General features: G+C 46.8%; 1 protein-coding gene across 3 annotated transcripts in view; it reads left to right on the top strand.

The window, feature by feature from the left end:
* Positions 1–16,557, top strand: part of LOC128347083 (uncharacterized) — a 52,158-nt gene that overhangs the window by 8,081 nt on the left and 27,520 nt on the right. For 2 of the 3 annotated variants that reach the window (XM_053301165.1, XM_053301168.1), the window contains exons 2-3: positions 1,983–2,081; positions 10,323–10,391. In XM_053301165.1, coding sequence (XP_053157140.1) covers positions 1,983–2,081; positions 10,323–10,391 — 168 coding nt within the window. The remainder of the gene's footprint in view (positions 1–1,982; positions 2,082–10,322; positions 10,392–16,557) is intronic. The other variant, XM_053301167.1, reaches the window with a different exon arrangement.

Genomic DNA, 16,557 nt, shown 5'->3' with positions numbered 1-16,557 from the left:
TCTCGCCGTGGTGGCCGCTGCTGCCATCGGGGCCAGTCGCCCCACCGCGGCCACCACCACCTCTGGCCAAGGCAGTGGCTCTGCCGCTGCCTCGCCAGCACTCTGCTCCCGTTGGCGGCGGCCTGGTCCAACATGGCTGCCCATCTCTGGGCGGCCGTATCTTTTTGGGCCCAAAAAGACACGGGTAGCACGGCCTCACGCTGTAGGCTTTTATAGTATAGGATAGAAAGCTCAGGACTTATAAGCAGGATTGGTCCAAGGCTCAGGGGTACCTCAGGTGAAGCAAGAGAGAGGGCAGGCATGCACTCCCTGTCATCTGCCCTTTTGGTGACCTTGGCAGCAGCCAATAGTAGGGATGTGCAAACCGGCTCGACCTCCAGCCAGTTTAACATCGAACTGGACCAGTTCAAGAGCTCACCCTTGATCCAAACTGGACCTGGTTCGGTTCAAAGTTGAGCCAAGCCCCTCCCCCAGCCAGTTCAGGCTTGGTTTGGGGGTGTCGGTGATGTTAATTTGGGCGGGGAGGTGGACTTACTGCCTCTGAGGGCTTCTGTGGTCTCGGGAGTTGCTAGTGTTGCTGCAGCTGTGTGTGTGGGGGGGTTGATTCTCCAGCAGATCCCCCTCCAACCACCGGCCTCCCCCTCCCGATCTCCCCCAGACCACTCCAACCTGTTTCAGGCCTCTCTGAGTGAGGCCTCTCTGAGTGAGACAAACCGAGACAGGCCCCTTGTTTGGGATGCCAAAATCGAACATGCTGGGCATGAATCGAACTCATGTTCAACATGAGTCATGATTAACATGACTCGAACGAAACTGGGCAAACGGATTTTGTGCACATCCCTAGCCACCATGGCCACTTTCTTCTGCTGCTTTCTCTGTGTCTATATTGACATCACTGTAGTTTACCACAAGAACGGTGGGTGCAGGCGGTGTGCATGGCAGGCATCGCAGGCACAGCAGACAGAGGCTTGCCATTGCCTGCCTACCCACCAACCCTCCTGGCCACCACTGCCAAATCCCACTGCTTTCATGGCAAGCCCTCTTCCTCACCCTTGCCACGGCCATCACTCTCCACATTTCATGGTGGGTTACAATGACATTATAAGTAACACCATTGTAACTCACTGTGAAAGCCGCAGGAGGAGGAAGCTGCACTGTGGAGGGAAGGGGAGGAGGTCGGGTGAGATGGTGGGGAGCACCCACTGGTCCGCTTGAAAGGCACACATTGTCCCTCGGTGTACCCTGTCCATGTGGATGAAGGGCACAGGCTGGCGGCTCCCACATCGTCCAGGCCCTCACTATCCCTGCCCACTTGGCACCCTGGGTGACCACCTAGTTGGCCTAGTGAGTGGGCTGGCCCTGCCTATCATGATAGAATGTTGAAACAACTCCTCATCTTCACAATGCTTGAACTACTGTGCTAGTATAATTAGCACTTTGAAAGGTGCCTATTTTTTGAGTCAGTGGAAAAATCGTCAAGAAGAAATCCAGCCGCGCTCGTTTAGTTTTGTGGGAATTTTTATTGATTGATTGATTAATTAGTTAGTAAGGACATTCCTCAATGGGGCACAAAGCTGAAAGGCTGTGTGGACTATGGTAGGTTATAAGTTGCACAGATCTGTGATGAAAATGGCAGAGATTGCCAGATCTGTCTGCTAGTTTTGAAGTCAGTGTTAATTCAAACGGCCAACTAGGGTTTTTTCACGGAACTCTCCTGAACCTAATTTTAAGCAGCTGTGATGAGGATTGCCTTGCTGCTGAACTTCTAATTCTTGATGATAAAACTATGGGTTGGGAAAGCTTTTGGTTTCCCCTTCAAGATGGTCATGGAACCTTTGCGGCAGTAATGTGAAGCTGCCCACATATTGTAAGGGATGGTGATGGATGAGTTTAGCCTAGAAGACAATGTGGCTCCACATCAGCCAGTGCTGCTCTGACTAGCAATCTGTATTCTCTACTGATGTATTTTCTTTCTCTCCCAGTTAAAGGTTTCAGGTGCTATAGTACTCGTGCAACCAATCCGGGGCAAGTGTCTGAAAATGACTTCTATGAAAATACCCTGATGCCATCTAAGAGAGAAAGTAAGTATAATTTTGAAACCTTTTCACTCTCCTACTTCACACATTCAACATGAATTAATGGAATAACTAGCAGACCCCGCACACAGCATCTGTGCGACAGTACAGTCCCGCTACCTTCAGGCCTTCCTGGCCCCCCCCCCACCTTCTGCCCCAGTCTCCAACAGGAGGCGGGGCTTTGCCCACCACGCATTCCCCTCCTGCCCCTCAGTCTCTCCTGCCCTCCCCCGCCCAACCTCCTGACCAACTGTTCACCTCCCTCAGCCGCAACCTCCCTCAACTGCAACCCCTGTGGAGTCTCGCCAACCACCTCGTGGAGCATGCTCCTCCCTCCTGCCCTTGCACGTGTTGCCCCTGATAGGCTGGCCATTGGTCACGGCTGCAGTGGGGGCAGAGCTTGCCACATCCCCACACATCCCCCTGGTCCGTCTAGAGGAATTAATAATATAGATTATCCAAGAATTCTGTTTTCCAAAATGATTGGAGAGGACTGTTAAGATGCATTGCATTAAAAAGGTTCTCTCATTATAAGCCCTATTGCTTATAGATTTGACTCCTGTGGGCCAATAATTTGAAACTTGGCATGCATAATGTACTTGGCATGATAATGGAATGCATTTGTACACTGCCTAGGGATTTACACATCAGGCAGTATAAAAATATGATTGATAGATAAATAATCTATTTGTCAAGACCCAAAGATGTATCTAATTTAAAATGCTAAAATTGCTGTTCAAATTATTATTATTTCTTGTTTACACAGTCAGACAGGTGTTATTGACTGGTTTGTTTTATCCAGACATTGAGTCCTTCCCAAGGACCTGGGATGCCAGAATTTTATTGTCAATGGTTATAGATATCGTCACAGAATATAGGCTGTTTCCAGTAAAGTTGCTTTTTGTAATTGACTGGTGGTGATTTCTGTGGCCCCTATGGTGCTGAGGTGCTCTTCAAGTTGTTTTGGAATTGCACCTAGGGTGCTAATTACCACTGGGATTACTTTGGTCTTTTTCTGCCACAGCCTTTCCATTTCAATTTGTAGATCTTTGTATTTTGTTATTTTATTTATTTATTTATTCTTCTATTCTGCTATCCCCTGGTATTGCTATGTCGATTATTTTGACTTGTTTTTCTTTCTTCTTGACTACAGTTATATCTGGTGTACTGTGTGGCAGATGTTTGTCTGTTTGTACTTGGAAGTCCCATAATATTTTTGCATCTTCATTTTCTACAACTTTTTCAATTTTATGGTCCCACCAGTTTTTGGCTACAGGTAGCTTGGATTTTTTGCCTATGTTCCAGTGTATCATCCCTGCTACCTTGTCATGCCTTTGTTTGTAGTCAGTCTGTGCGATCTTTTTACAACAGCTGATTAGGTGGTCTACTGTTTCATCTGCTTGTTTTTGACTTTTGCTCTTACTGCATTTGTTCTTAGTGCCTGTTCTTGTGCAGCCAGTATTAAACCCTCTGTTTCTTTCTTCAAGTTGCCATTCCTAAGCCATTGCCAGGTCTTGGTGATGTCTGATTTTCCACTTATATTGTGCAAATATTGATCATGCAGTGGCTTATTTTTCCATTTTTCTGCTTGGTTCTTGACTTGTTCTTTCTTGTAGGCCTGCTTTGTTTCATTGGTGTTGAATAGTTTCGCGTCATTGACCATTTGAAGTGCATCTTCTTCACTGTCCTTGATATATTCTTCAAGGCCTCTTTTCTCCTCCTCTACTGTTTGATGGACTTGCAGCTTTCCTTTTCCACCTGAGCTGCGAGGGAGGTATAGCCTATCTACATCACTGCGGGGGGTGCAGAGCATGATTGATGGTCATGATTTTCCTGGTCTTACGATCTAGCATCTCTAGCTCTGTCTGGGTCCAGTCTATTATTCCTGCACTGTATGTGATAACAGGTATAGCCCAGGTGTTTATGGCGTGTATGGTGTTCCCGCCATTGAATTTGGACTTTAGGATTTTTCTAACTCTCTAACTTTTCTAACTCTCTTGATGTATTCACTTCCAATTTTTCTTTTAACTTCAGCGTGTGCAATGTTATCAGCCTAGAGAGTGCCCAAGTTTTTGTAATGTTCTTTCTTTTCCAGGTTCTTGATGTTGCTTCCATTGGGCAGTTCTATTCCTTCTGTTTTTCTTATTTTCCCTCTGTTCATTATTAATGCAGCACACTTGTCTAGTCCAAACTCCATTGCTATATCGCTACTGATTATACGGACAGTATTTAGCAGTGATTCAATTTCTGACTGGGACTTTCCATACAACTTCAGATCGTCCATGTACAGCAGATGGTTTATTTGACTTGATGTTTTAGATGTTTGGTATCTGAGGCCCGTTTTGTTTAGTATTTGTGAAAGTGGAGTCATGGCGATTACAAACAACAAAGAGCAACACTTAGGCTTGTTGCAAACACACATGCAACGCAATAACTATTATTATTATTATTATTATTATTTATTTATTTATTTATTTATTTATTTATTTATTTATTCAATTTCTATACCGCCCTTCCAAAAATGGCTGAGGGTGGTTTACAAAGAGAAATAACAAATAAGATGGCTCCCTGTCCCCCAAAGCGCTCACATTCTAAAAAGCTACCACTGCTGCTGCTCCTGTGGGGAGTAGGAGGATCAGGGGAGGGGGAGGCTGTCTCTGGGTACATTGGGCTGCAGCTTGGCCAGTAGGCACCACAGTGCAGCAGCCATGACCAAGAGTGGTGAGGGGGGTGGAGTAAAGGGATGGAGGAGTGACCAAGAGGGATGAGGGGGAGTGGAAGCACCAGGATGGAGGATGAGGAACAGGAGTGCGGCTCAGGTGTGGGTGCAGAGATCTCTAACGTGAGGGGGGCTGTGGCAGCGGGTGAAGGCAGCAATCAAGTACTAGCGTGCAGATGCTCTGCATGAGTTAAGCTAGTTAATTAATTAATTAATTAATTAATTAAATTAATCAACCCATTGTCTGAAAAACAACTAATGACTTATTTCCTGAGTTATTGGCCTCTGAATTCCCCATAACAGGGTAAAATTAACTAAGGGCACTCGTGTTTGCCCATTGAAAGTTTAGAAGCTGGAGCTGGAAGGGGCCAGTCCTGGCACAAGTGATTGCTTGGTTCTGAATGTAGCTGCTTGAGTAAGAGAGCCCTTGGACTGAGGGAGGGGATCCCTACAGCCAAATGCCTACAACAGAACAGTCTTCCTCTTCCTCATCCCTTTCTCGCTCATGGGCTTTTATTTTCCCTCTCCACTAAGATGGCAGAAAAGTGGCAAGGGGCCTTGCGAGGGCTAGCAAGGTGGTGTGACACAGCAGGTGGACCGAGGAGGCTGCAGGGAGGGCAGTGTGGTGGCAGCAGGGAGCCTTGCAGAGCACAGGAACTAATGGCAGACTGCCTTTAAACATGAACTTTCTACATCACAGATACACTGTTTATGAATATAGAGGCCCCACGTAGCCAGCAGCCACCTAATGGCACAGTGGGGAAGTAACTTGCCTAGGGAGCAAAAGGTTGCTGGTTTGAATCACCGCTGGTATGTTTCCCAGACTAACCTCCAGACTATGGGAAACACCTATATCAGGCAGCAGTGATACCACATGGCTCTGTGGTTGCCAGGAGTCGACACCGACTCGGCGGCACAACTTTACTTTACGTTACTTAGCCAACATGAGTAAGAGTTACAGTTAAACATGCCTTTCCCTCAGTGCCCAATCAGAATTTCCTTTTCAAAAACCTGCAAGTCTCTTAGCTAAGTTAATCATGTGTGGCTGTAGTTTCTCCTGCTCATCTGTGTCCTGTCTTTATTGTGGTATGGGGCAATTATGCAATTCTTGCATTTAGTACAACTGCAGTCTTGCACAACTATCCCAAAACTACATTATGACATGCACACAATGTTGCACAGCAAGGGTGTAACTACTATTAGGCAAGGCGAGACAGTTGTCTCAGGGCCCCACTGCATCACGCCCCCTCCCCAAGAGTCACATCACATGACTCCCTGCCCATCTGTGTTGCACCCCCTATGAATTAATATTGAATCTCTTGGAGATTGGCAGTAGCAGACATTTTTTTAAAAAGGGTTAACTTTTCTCCCAGCCCTATTGGTTCTCCTGGCATCTTCTGCTCCTCCCCCTCTTGGAATTTGTATGTAACTGCAGAGCTGAAGAAGTTGGCTGTTGGGCTGGTGGTCTCCCTCCAAAAATCAATCTTTCCCTGATTATATTTTAGTGTAAAGTAGTGAATTCAGCTAATGTAAGGGGGGAGGGGAGAGAAGGAATGAGAGGAAGAGCAGAGAGGAGGAGGAAGATAGGTGGTGTTACGTGGGCGCAAGGCTATGTGTGGCTCACCAGAGGTGCATCAGAATCTTATCTGGCCCACCACCAAATTTTAGTTTGACACCCCCTGGCATAGTGCATTTGTAAGAGAAAGAAAACCCAAGCCCCAATATTTATATGGGGGGATCTTTTATGGGGGGGATTCTTGTTGCACCCCCTGTAATTTCCTGCTGGATCTGCCCCTGTGAATTAGATTCACTGTGAACAAGATATTAACCGTATTCATAATGGGGATGTGAGTGTGAGTGCACTATATATTGTGAAGTGTATTTGTGTGTGTATATCAGTGAGGGCCCATTTTAAAATCTTGTCTCTGGGCCCACTCCAACCTTGCTACGCCCCTGTTGCACAGTATGTGAGTCGCTGTGTCTGCTCCAGTGAACAGGCCAATCTGGGTCTGCTGCTCTGCTGTTGATTCTGCGGCAGCCATACAAATTCAAGGTAGCGGTGAAGCTGAAGTTAACCACATCAAAGGATAGCATATCATATCCATGTTCATAGGCATACTTAGTTACGGATCATGAGGATTTGGTCCATGGCCTCCCATCTTTGGGGGTGCCTCTAAATGTTCAGGGGGGGCTCCCCAGAGCCTCACCACTGCCCCACACCCGCCAGAGAAGTAAAACCTTTAAAAAAACCTTTTTTTAAGTGCCACTGCATGGTGGGGATGGGGACTGCCAGGGGGTGTGCGGGCACATGGGGGAGGAAGTCTGTGGCAAGAGTTCCTTCTCTGAGCCCCCGCTCCAACTCGAGCTCACTGAATCACTTTGTTTCACCTCACCAAGCAAGTTTTTTTAAGCCCCTCTTCTCTTCTCTTCTCTTCTCTTCTCTTTTTCCTTCCTCCTCCTCCCCTCCCCTCCTCACATTTTCTTCTGCTGCTAGTGCTACAATGAGTTGTGTGTGTGTGTATAGGGGAGGGAGAGGGAAAACAGAAATAGCAGCCGAGAGGAGAGCCACTTCCTCCAGGGGTGGGGCCGCTCTGCAGTTGAGGGAGAAGCGCTAAGGGAGAGCCCGACTGAACGAGCAAGTGGAGAGGGTACTGACTCCGGTCCCTTCTCTTTCCCTTTTCCCTTCCTTCATCCTTCCCTCCCTCCCCAGCTTCTCCTCACACCACCATGGAGCTTATCAGGATTTTGGAGCAGACCATCTCCCCAGACCGCACTGAGTTTGAGGCAGCTCAGATGTTCCTAGAACAGGCAGCCAAAAAGAACCTGCCCACTTTCCTTTCCCTGCAGAAGAAGCTCTTGCTGCAGAATCCCCTTCCCCGTGTGTCTCCACACCCAGTGGCAGCCCCTATCCCTGCCACATAGCGAAACTTTTAAAAAAGTTTTTTTTTAAATTTAAAAAATATTACTTTCCCCCAGCCCTCAAGTGGGGGGGGGGGGACCTCCGAAGCCCTTCAGGTCTGAGCTCCAAAGTTACTTAAGTGCCCCCTGCCGTCCATGTTACCTGAATTACACATCTGTTTAGTCCATGGCCCTTAACACCCAACATATTCCAAGCATTTTGGAGCTTCAGTGAACATGGTGAAGCAACCTGTTAAGGTATATTTCTTAATGTTTATATGTATTGTTTATGTTATGTTCATTGTTTATGTGATGCAGAATGTAAAGCAGGGATTTAAATAACCATTTCCAGTTTTTGGTGGAGTTCAAAGGTCCATAAATTTCCAGCTTATTAGTCAACCTTAATTATTTTCTTAAATGGAAGGCATTTTGATCCCAGAATCGGTTACTGATATATTAAAAATAGGGATGTGCAAACCGGTTCGAATTCGAACCAGGGTGGTTTGAAGGTTAAAATTCAAACCGAACCAGCCATCAGGTTCGAGCTGCAGGTTCGAATTCGAACCAAACCAGGGGGTGGTTCAATTTGAACTGGTTCAAACTGGTTCAGACATCCAAAAATTGGTAGGATGCTAGCTGGCACCCAGGGGTACCTTCCACCCAAACCCCAAAGCAATTGGACACTCGTACAATTTTTAATGAATTTTTCAAAATTATTTTTATTTTTTTCTCATAGGGTATAATGGGACTCGAACCAGGCCATTATACCTTATTGTGGAGCACCCATGGATGCCAACAACCACCCAAACCCTGAAGCAATTGGACAGTACTACGATATTTTATGAATATTTGAAATATTTTCAATTATTTTTCTCATAGAGTATAATGGGACCAGAACCAGTCCATATCCCCTATTGTGGAGCACCTAGGGGAACAAAAGCAGGGTGGGTGGTAGACAGATAGGGGTGCCTACCACCCACAAAACCTGAAGGCAATTGGACACTCCTCTGATTATTGGTGAATTGTTAAAGTATTTTTGAATTCCTCATAGGGAATAATTAGGATTGCAGCAAATGTATAGCTTCAAGTTGGGGGGGAAGGGGTGTTGTAGAGCGGAGTGTGGTGGGTGGTAGTTCCTAGTGTGGGCAAGGAAGCTATCAGAATTATTGGAAAGGAATTGGGCAAAGGGGTGATTTTTAAGTGATTTTTGAAGTTTACATGTCTTTAAGGTTTTTCTCCATAAGGCAGCATGGAGGTGTCAGCAAATGTATAGCTTCACTTCAGGAGCAAAGGGGTGGCCTAGAGCAGAGTGTGGTGGGTGGTAGTGCCCAAGGTGGACCCTCTTTGCACTAGACCACAACTCACTCTGGACCACCCCAGCACCCCACAAATGGCTTTAAGGTTTTTCTCCATAGGGAAGAATGGTGGTTTCAGCAGCCCCATAACTGCACTTGGGGGGTGCTGGGTTGGCCCAGATCGAGGGTGCCAACCACCTCCATGGATTGCTAACCCATGGGGTACTGGGTTTTGTTGTTTTGAAAGTGTACTGAGTGTAGATTCCTTGGTAGCATATAAGATTTTCAATGACAAACTATGAATCCACTCTCATTGCTTACCTTAAAGACACATAAACTTCAAAAATCACTTAAAAATCTGCCCTTTGCCCAATTCCTTTCAAATAATTCTGATAGCTACCTGGCCCCCCTTGGGCACTACCACCCACCACACTCTGCTCTTGGACACCCCTTTCCCACCGATGTGAAGCTATACATTTGCTGACACCTCCATGCTGCCTTATGGAGAAAAACCTTAAAGTCGTGTAAACTTCAAAAATCACTTAAAAATCAGCCTTTTGCCCAATTCCTTTCAAATAATTCTGATAGCTTCCTTGCCCACCTTGGGAACTACCACCCACCACACTCCACTCTAGGACACCCCTTTCTCCCCGACGTGAAGCTATACATTTGCTGCAATCCTCATTATTCTCTATGAGGAATTACAAAATAATTTTTAAATTCACCAATAATCAGAGGAGTGTCGGATTGCCTTGGAACATTGTGGATAGTAGGCACCCCTGGTTGTCTACAACCTACCCCACTTTTGTGCCCCTAGGTGCTTCACAATAAGGAATAATGGGCTGGTTGGAGTCCCATTATATCCTATGAGAAAAAATAGAAATAATTTTCAAAAATTGATAAAAAATTGTACGAGTGTCCGATTGCTTTGGGGTTTGGGTGGCAGTTACCCCTGGGTGCCTGCTACCAACCTACCAATTTTTGGGTGTCTGAACTGGTTCTAACCAGTTCGAACTGAACCAGGGGAGGTTCGAGCAAAACCAAAAGCGAAAAAACCCCTCCTGGTTCGAACCTGGTTCGAATTCGAACCGAACCGGGCAAACCGGTTTTGTGTCATCCCTAATTAAAAAGCATTGTCCAATGCAGAGACCCGGCACAAATTAAGCCTTAATCACAGTTCTTTTGGTGGATATTTAAAATTCGACCTGAGGCATCATTAACTCCTCATTTAACCTCTGTCTTTTTGCCCCAGTGATCACTGATCAGCACTTTCATACTATGCAACTTCCAGTTAAAATTACCTCTTGGTGATGCTGTTTTCTTTACCATCTACAGACATCAAATACTTATATGGATCTCAAGAAGAAGATTTTGAGAACTATAACATAAAACGGAAACCTAATGGTAATCTATCTATCTATCTATCTATCTATCTATCTATCTATCTATCTATTTCATTTATATACCACCTGACCCCAAAGACTCTAGGTGGTTCACAAAAATAAAAACAATACAAACAAAATAAAACTATTAAAACAGCAATTTAAAACATTAAAACATTCAGAGATTTCTAAACGCCTGACTAAAAAAAAAATGTGTCTTAAGGGCTCTTTTGATGTTAAAATGTTAAACCACGAATGTCTACAGGAAGCTCATTCCACAGTCCAATAGAGACTACAGAGAAGGCCCACTTCCGAGTCACTGCCAGACGAGCTGGTGGTATACAGAGATGGAACTCTCTCGATGATCTTATTATGTAGTGGCAATCATGCAGAAGGTGCTCTCCCAGGTAACCCCGGGAGATATATGTTTACCTGCTGCAAAACAGATATCTGCTGGAGGAAAATCTGAGACTACTGATGGTAAGACAGCCCTGAATGTTAGTAACCTCAAGGCATAACTTCCTGGTTGAAGCCTTTGGTAGCTTTAGCCCAGCTGCTTATGACTTAAATGGCTGCTGAATTAAATTAAGATGAAATGAGAAACAAGCATCCAAAAACACAGTATATTTTTTCTTTTATAATTTGTATTATGACACCTTCATAATTTCATAAGGAGCCCATGTATTTCTTGGATTTTTGGCTTAAAATGTTTTTATTCTATAGCTAAACACTGTACTCATGTAAATGTTGAGGGAAGCCAAGTGTCCAAGGATATTGGGTGATGGGGTGGAGGATGGACTCCCACTCTGCTCCGTCTAGCTGCAGAAAGAAGTTCCCGGCAGGAAGCCTTGGTAGCCCACGTGAGAGGGACTTTGATGACTTTAAGTGGATCACCAGCTATGAAAGGGAGGGGCCCAGGGCCAGGAGAAGCTCAGGGAAGGAAGGAAGAGATTGAAAACAGGTACACATGAGAAGCATAATTTGGAGAGCACCCAGATTGGAGGCGGTGGTGGATATGTGTGTGGAGGGGTGGAGGAAGAGGGGGAGGAGGTGGTGGTAGTGGTAGTAGTGATGGTAAGGATTGGAAGAGGCTTTTGAGTCCTGACTTGGGCTTGCTTGTGATATTGGGGAGCCTGCAAGAGGAAATCCCTATGAGGTAACAAATGGGAATGAGCTGCTGTTTGAATACCCTGAGCTCAGCAGTGAAGCAGCCACCTGGGTGACAACCAGGGGTGGAGCTATAACCGTGTGCATGGGTTTGAAGAGCCGCCTCCCCTCCCACTTCCAGGGCCACCTGACTCACTTTTAGCGTCACTGGCTTGCCTGCTCCAGCAGTGAAGGTGGGAATATTTCACTTATCTGGTGGCAAACTTGGCTGCCATTGGTAGCTGGGATGGAGGTACCCGACCCAGCATCCAGGGGAGAGGCTACTCGCCCCCCACTGCTCAGTTGATCTCTGAGCATTGCGGAGCCCATTTGAGAGGGTTAGTATGGGAGTATATCGCTTGACCCAGGCCTCTATCTGATTTCTCAGGTGGACCATCAGGTGGTCAGGCAGGGGTTGATGCATGGGAGGCAGGGCATGTGCGTGGGGCAGTTGGGAAGTACAGGGATGTAATTCCTCCCAGAGGAAGGCTGCAGTTTCCAGATTACATACAAAGGCAGCCACACATAGAGCGCATTGCAGTGTTCCAGTCTGGAGGTTACCAGCATATGTACCACTGTCCTGAGGTTGTTTATCTCAAGAAATGGACGCAGCTGGTGTATCAGCTGAAGCTGATAAAAGGCACCTCTGGCCACCGCCTCAACCTGGAACACCAGAGAGAAGCTCAGATCCATAAGCAAACCCAGACTGCGCACCAGTTCCTTTTGGGGAAGTGTGACCCCATCCAGAACAGGAAGATCAAACTCATCTCTCAAGTTTCGACCCCGCACAATGAATGCAACCATTTTATCTGGATTCAGACTCAGTTTGTTATCCTTCATCCAGCCCATCACTGCCTCCAGACAGCCATTTAGGGAGGTTATGCCTTCTCCCGATGATGCTGACATGGAAAAATAGATTTGGGTGTCATCAGCATACTGATAACACCCTGCACCAAATTTCCTGATGATCTCTCCCAGCGCTTTCATGTAGATGCTAAACAATATCGGAGACAATATGGAGCCCTGAGAGACACCATACAAAAGTTCAGATTTTGACGAACAGCAGTCTCCAAGGGACACCATCTGGAACCTGCCCGAAAGGTCGGAGCAGAACCACTACAAAGCAGTGCTCTCTATGCCCAACCCCCTCAGACGCTCCAGAAGGATACTATGGTTGATAGTTTTGAAAGCTGCCAAGAGGTCCAAAAGGACTAACAGAGCCACACTTCCTCTGTCAATTTCCAATTGGAGATCATCCATCAGGCCAACCAAGGCTATCTCCATCCCATAGTCCGCCCAAAAGCCAGTCATTTCAGATAATCAATTTCCTTCAAGACTGTCTGGAGCTGAGGGGCTATGATCCTCTCAATTACCTTGCCCAGCCACGGAACGTTGGACAGGCCTGTAGTTACTCAACTCTGAGGGATCCAAGGCAGGCTTCTTCAGAAGTGGTCTAATAATTGCCTCCTTAAGAACAGGAGGCATCCTGCCATCCCTCAGAGAAGCATTTATGATCTCTACCAGGCCTCCTACAACAATCCCCCTGCTAGATATTATAAGCCATGTAGGGCAAGGGTCAAGAGAACAGGTAGTAGGCCTCACCGCTCCAATCAACTTGTCCACATCCTCATGAGTCACAAACTGGAACTGATCCAACCTAACTACACAAGAGGAGTCGCTGGAAACCTCCACATCAGACAATGAAGAAATTGTGGAGACTGAGTCTGTCGGCCCGAATACAAGAGATTTCCCCCACAAAGAATTTATTAAACATGTCACAGTGGGTAATTGATGGTTCCAGATTCTGAATCAGAGGAGGAGGAGCACATAGTAGCCCTCTCACAACCTTGAGCAACTCCACCGGATGTGAACTTGCAGATGTAATACGTGCAGAAAAGAATTGCTTCTTTGCCATACATATTGCCTGAGCATAGATCTTCAAATGTACCCTATGTTGCAATCTGTCAGATTCAAGTCGAGTTTTCCTCCACTTGCTCTCCAGTCATCTGCCTTGCCGCTTCAGCCCCCATAGTTCTTCTGTAAACCAAGGAGCCAATTTTGCAGCTGGCCGGAGAGGACACTTAGGAGCAATCATGTCTACTGCCCTGGTGAGTTTGCTTTTCCATTTCCCCAACAGAGCATCAACAGGATAGCCGGCAGAGCCAACACTAAATCCATCCAAGGCTTCTTGGAATCCACTTGGATCCAATAAACTTCTCGGGCGGACCATCTTAACAGGCCCTTCAGCCCTGCGGAGATGGGAAGTGATTGTGAGTCCAACCTTAACCAGATGGTGGTCCATCCATGACAATGGGGAAATCTCATGTCCCCACCCACGTAACACCCCCCTGTTCAGAGTTAAAGACCAAATCAAGCATGTGACCAGCAATGTGTGTCAGTCCCGAGACCACTTGGGATAGGCCTATAGTCATGACCGCTATGAACTCCTGAGCCGCCCAGACAAATTGGTCCCAAAATTAACATTGAAGTCCCACAGCACCACAAGCCTGGGGGACTCCAACACCAAGCCTGAGACCTAGTCCGTCAACTCAGGGGCTCTGTTGAGGAGCAGAGTGTTCAGTACACCATCAGAAGTCCCAATCTATCCCTGGTCCCCAAACTTAGGTACACACATTCAATATGGTCCGACACTTCAACAGGCATCCTGGTAAGAGAGACATTATTCTTATAGACAACAGCCACTCCACCTCCCTGCCCACGGTCCCTCACCCACTTCTCTACAGAGTACCCTGGAGGGAGAAGCTGGGACCAAACCAGGCCACCAGCCTCCCCCAACCAGGTCTCCATAACACAAACCAAGTCAGTTCCTGCATCCAGAATCAGACCATGAATGGTTTCTGATTTGCTTTGGACTGACCTGGCAATACAAAGGAGCAAGGTGAGGTTCCAAGGGTGGTTGGCACTGCTCCCCAAGGTCAAAGAGCTGGAAGGGCAGCTGGAAGCGGAAACAACTATTAGATTTCTGATCCCCCTTCCCCTGTAATGAGCTGCTGACCGGCCAACATTACTTATTCTGTTCACCACCACCACCAGAACTGCCACCCCATAATCATTGGATACGCCCCCTGTTTCCCCATCTCCAGCCAAACCCAGATACATTATGAAACAATCTCACACAGGTCTCTGTCATGGGCATGCTGGAAGACTCCAAGGAGGAGCTGGAGGAGGGGACGGAGATTTCATCAGAGGAGGGAGGGCAAGGACCAGAAGTTGCAAAGGAGAGTGGGTCCGACGCACGGGGAGTTGAGAATGAGTTAGAGCCGGGTGAAGGAGTTTGTGTGGAGGAGGCGCAACCAGTCTCAACTGTGGAGAGGCGTCGATCCAAGAGACAGCAAGAGTTAAGGAACCCCATGCGTAGAACAACAGGCAAAGCTGCTGACTCAGGAACTCTTGATTGACAGCACCAGGGTTCAGCCTATTTAAGATGACTGCACCACAGCTACCCTGCTGATAGCAATGTCAATTCCTGTGAGCTAATCGGCTGTGTTCGTGTATCGCCTTGACAGTATTTGGACCCTGGACTGTGTTGACCTTGCCTGTGGACTTCGATTCGGATTCTGTTGGATTGATTGGATTTGACTCGGGCTGAACCTGATTTGGAGAATTTCTTCCTGTTAGACTTTACAATTATACTTCTGTCTCGGCATGTTTTACGCTCCATCTGGCTAGCCTGACAGATTTACGACATTCTCAATTAAAGGAAGCCAAATTATTAAATCCGCCCCCCACATGCGAGTACTTGGGCTGGGAGACCTGGCCCTCGCCTTCGCTGTCCCTTGTAGTGTCTCCCCCAAAAGGGCTACCACACCGGTGGTGGGTCCACCACCACTGGCAGCACCCAAAAGAACCCTGAGCAGATAGCTGTAGGCTGATGGAGTCCAGAAACTGCCAAGTCACCCCCTGGGCCTCAGTCCTGCAAAGCCTCACCACAGTACAGCAGCTGTCCTGGGGGGCAGATAGCAAACAGGGGGGCAGAAGGAGAAGCAGACAGGCAGGCACCCAGTCACTTACCCTAGGGTCTGCCTGGGAGCAGATGTTGTTCCTCCTCTTCTCTCTCCTACACGCTCCACACCAATTAGCACTTGGAATGGTGCTTCTTTGTTCAGTCAGTGGAGAAATCATCAAGAAGAGATTCAGCCCTTCTCATTTAATTTCATGGGAATTTTTAGCCTACTTTTCAATAGGTTTATGAGATCACCCGGCATTCTGTGTGTGTGTGTCCATTTGTGTGCGCACGCATGTGTCCCCTCCCATCAACTTCAAAATGCCTGGACCAATATGAACCAAATCAGGTACACATAAGCAAACTTCAATGGCTTAGTTTGTGATGATGTCATCCACCCCAATCCAAGATGGCAGATGCATAAACTTTGGGGGCAAAAGTGGACTAACTTGTGAACCACTTAACCGATTTGAACCAAATTTGCTACAGCTGTGAGGACACATAGGGATGCCCAAATGGAGTGGTATATGATGATGTCATCCACTCCAATTCAAGATGGCGACTGCATGAACATCTGAGGTTCAAGCGGGCTAATTTGTGGACTGTCTAACCAATTCAAACCAAATTAGGTGCAGTTGCAGTGAGTGCCACACAGGGACACCTCAATGGCATAGTTTGTGATGATGTCATCCACACCAATTCAAGATGGTGGATGCATAAACCTTTGCAGCATAAGTGGGCTAACTTGTGAACTACTTAACCAATTTGAACCAAATTTGCTGCAGCTGTAGGGACATATAAGGACACCTCAATGGCATAGTTTGTGGTGATGTCACCCACCCCAGTCCAAGATGGTGGATGCATAAACTTTTGAGGTGCAAGTGCACTTGAGGACTGTCTAACCGATTTGAACCAAATTTGGAACAACTGTAGTGAGAGACAAACAGGGTTACCTCAATGGTGCAGTTTGTAATGATGATATCCACCCCAATCCAAGATGGTAGACAAATGAGCATTTGAGACACAAGAGATCTAACTTGTGGACCTCGATTTACACCAATTTAGTCCAAATGTAGAG

This window comes from Hemicordylus capensis, chromosome 2 (genome assembly GCF_027244095.1).
Source record: "Hemicordylus capensis ecotype Gifberg chromosome 2, rHemCap1.1.pri, whole genome shotgun sequence".
In the NCBI taxonomy this organism is placed as follows: domain Eukaryota; kingdom Metazoa; phylum Chordata; class Lepidosauria; order Squamata; family Cordylidae; genus Hemicordylus; species Hemicordylus capensis.
The sequence above is the reverse complement of the archived record's forward strand: the minus strand, read 5'-3'. Positions and strand labels throughout refer to the sequence as shown.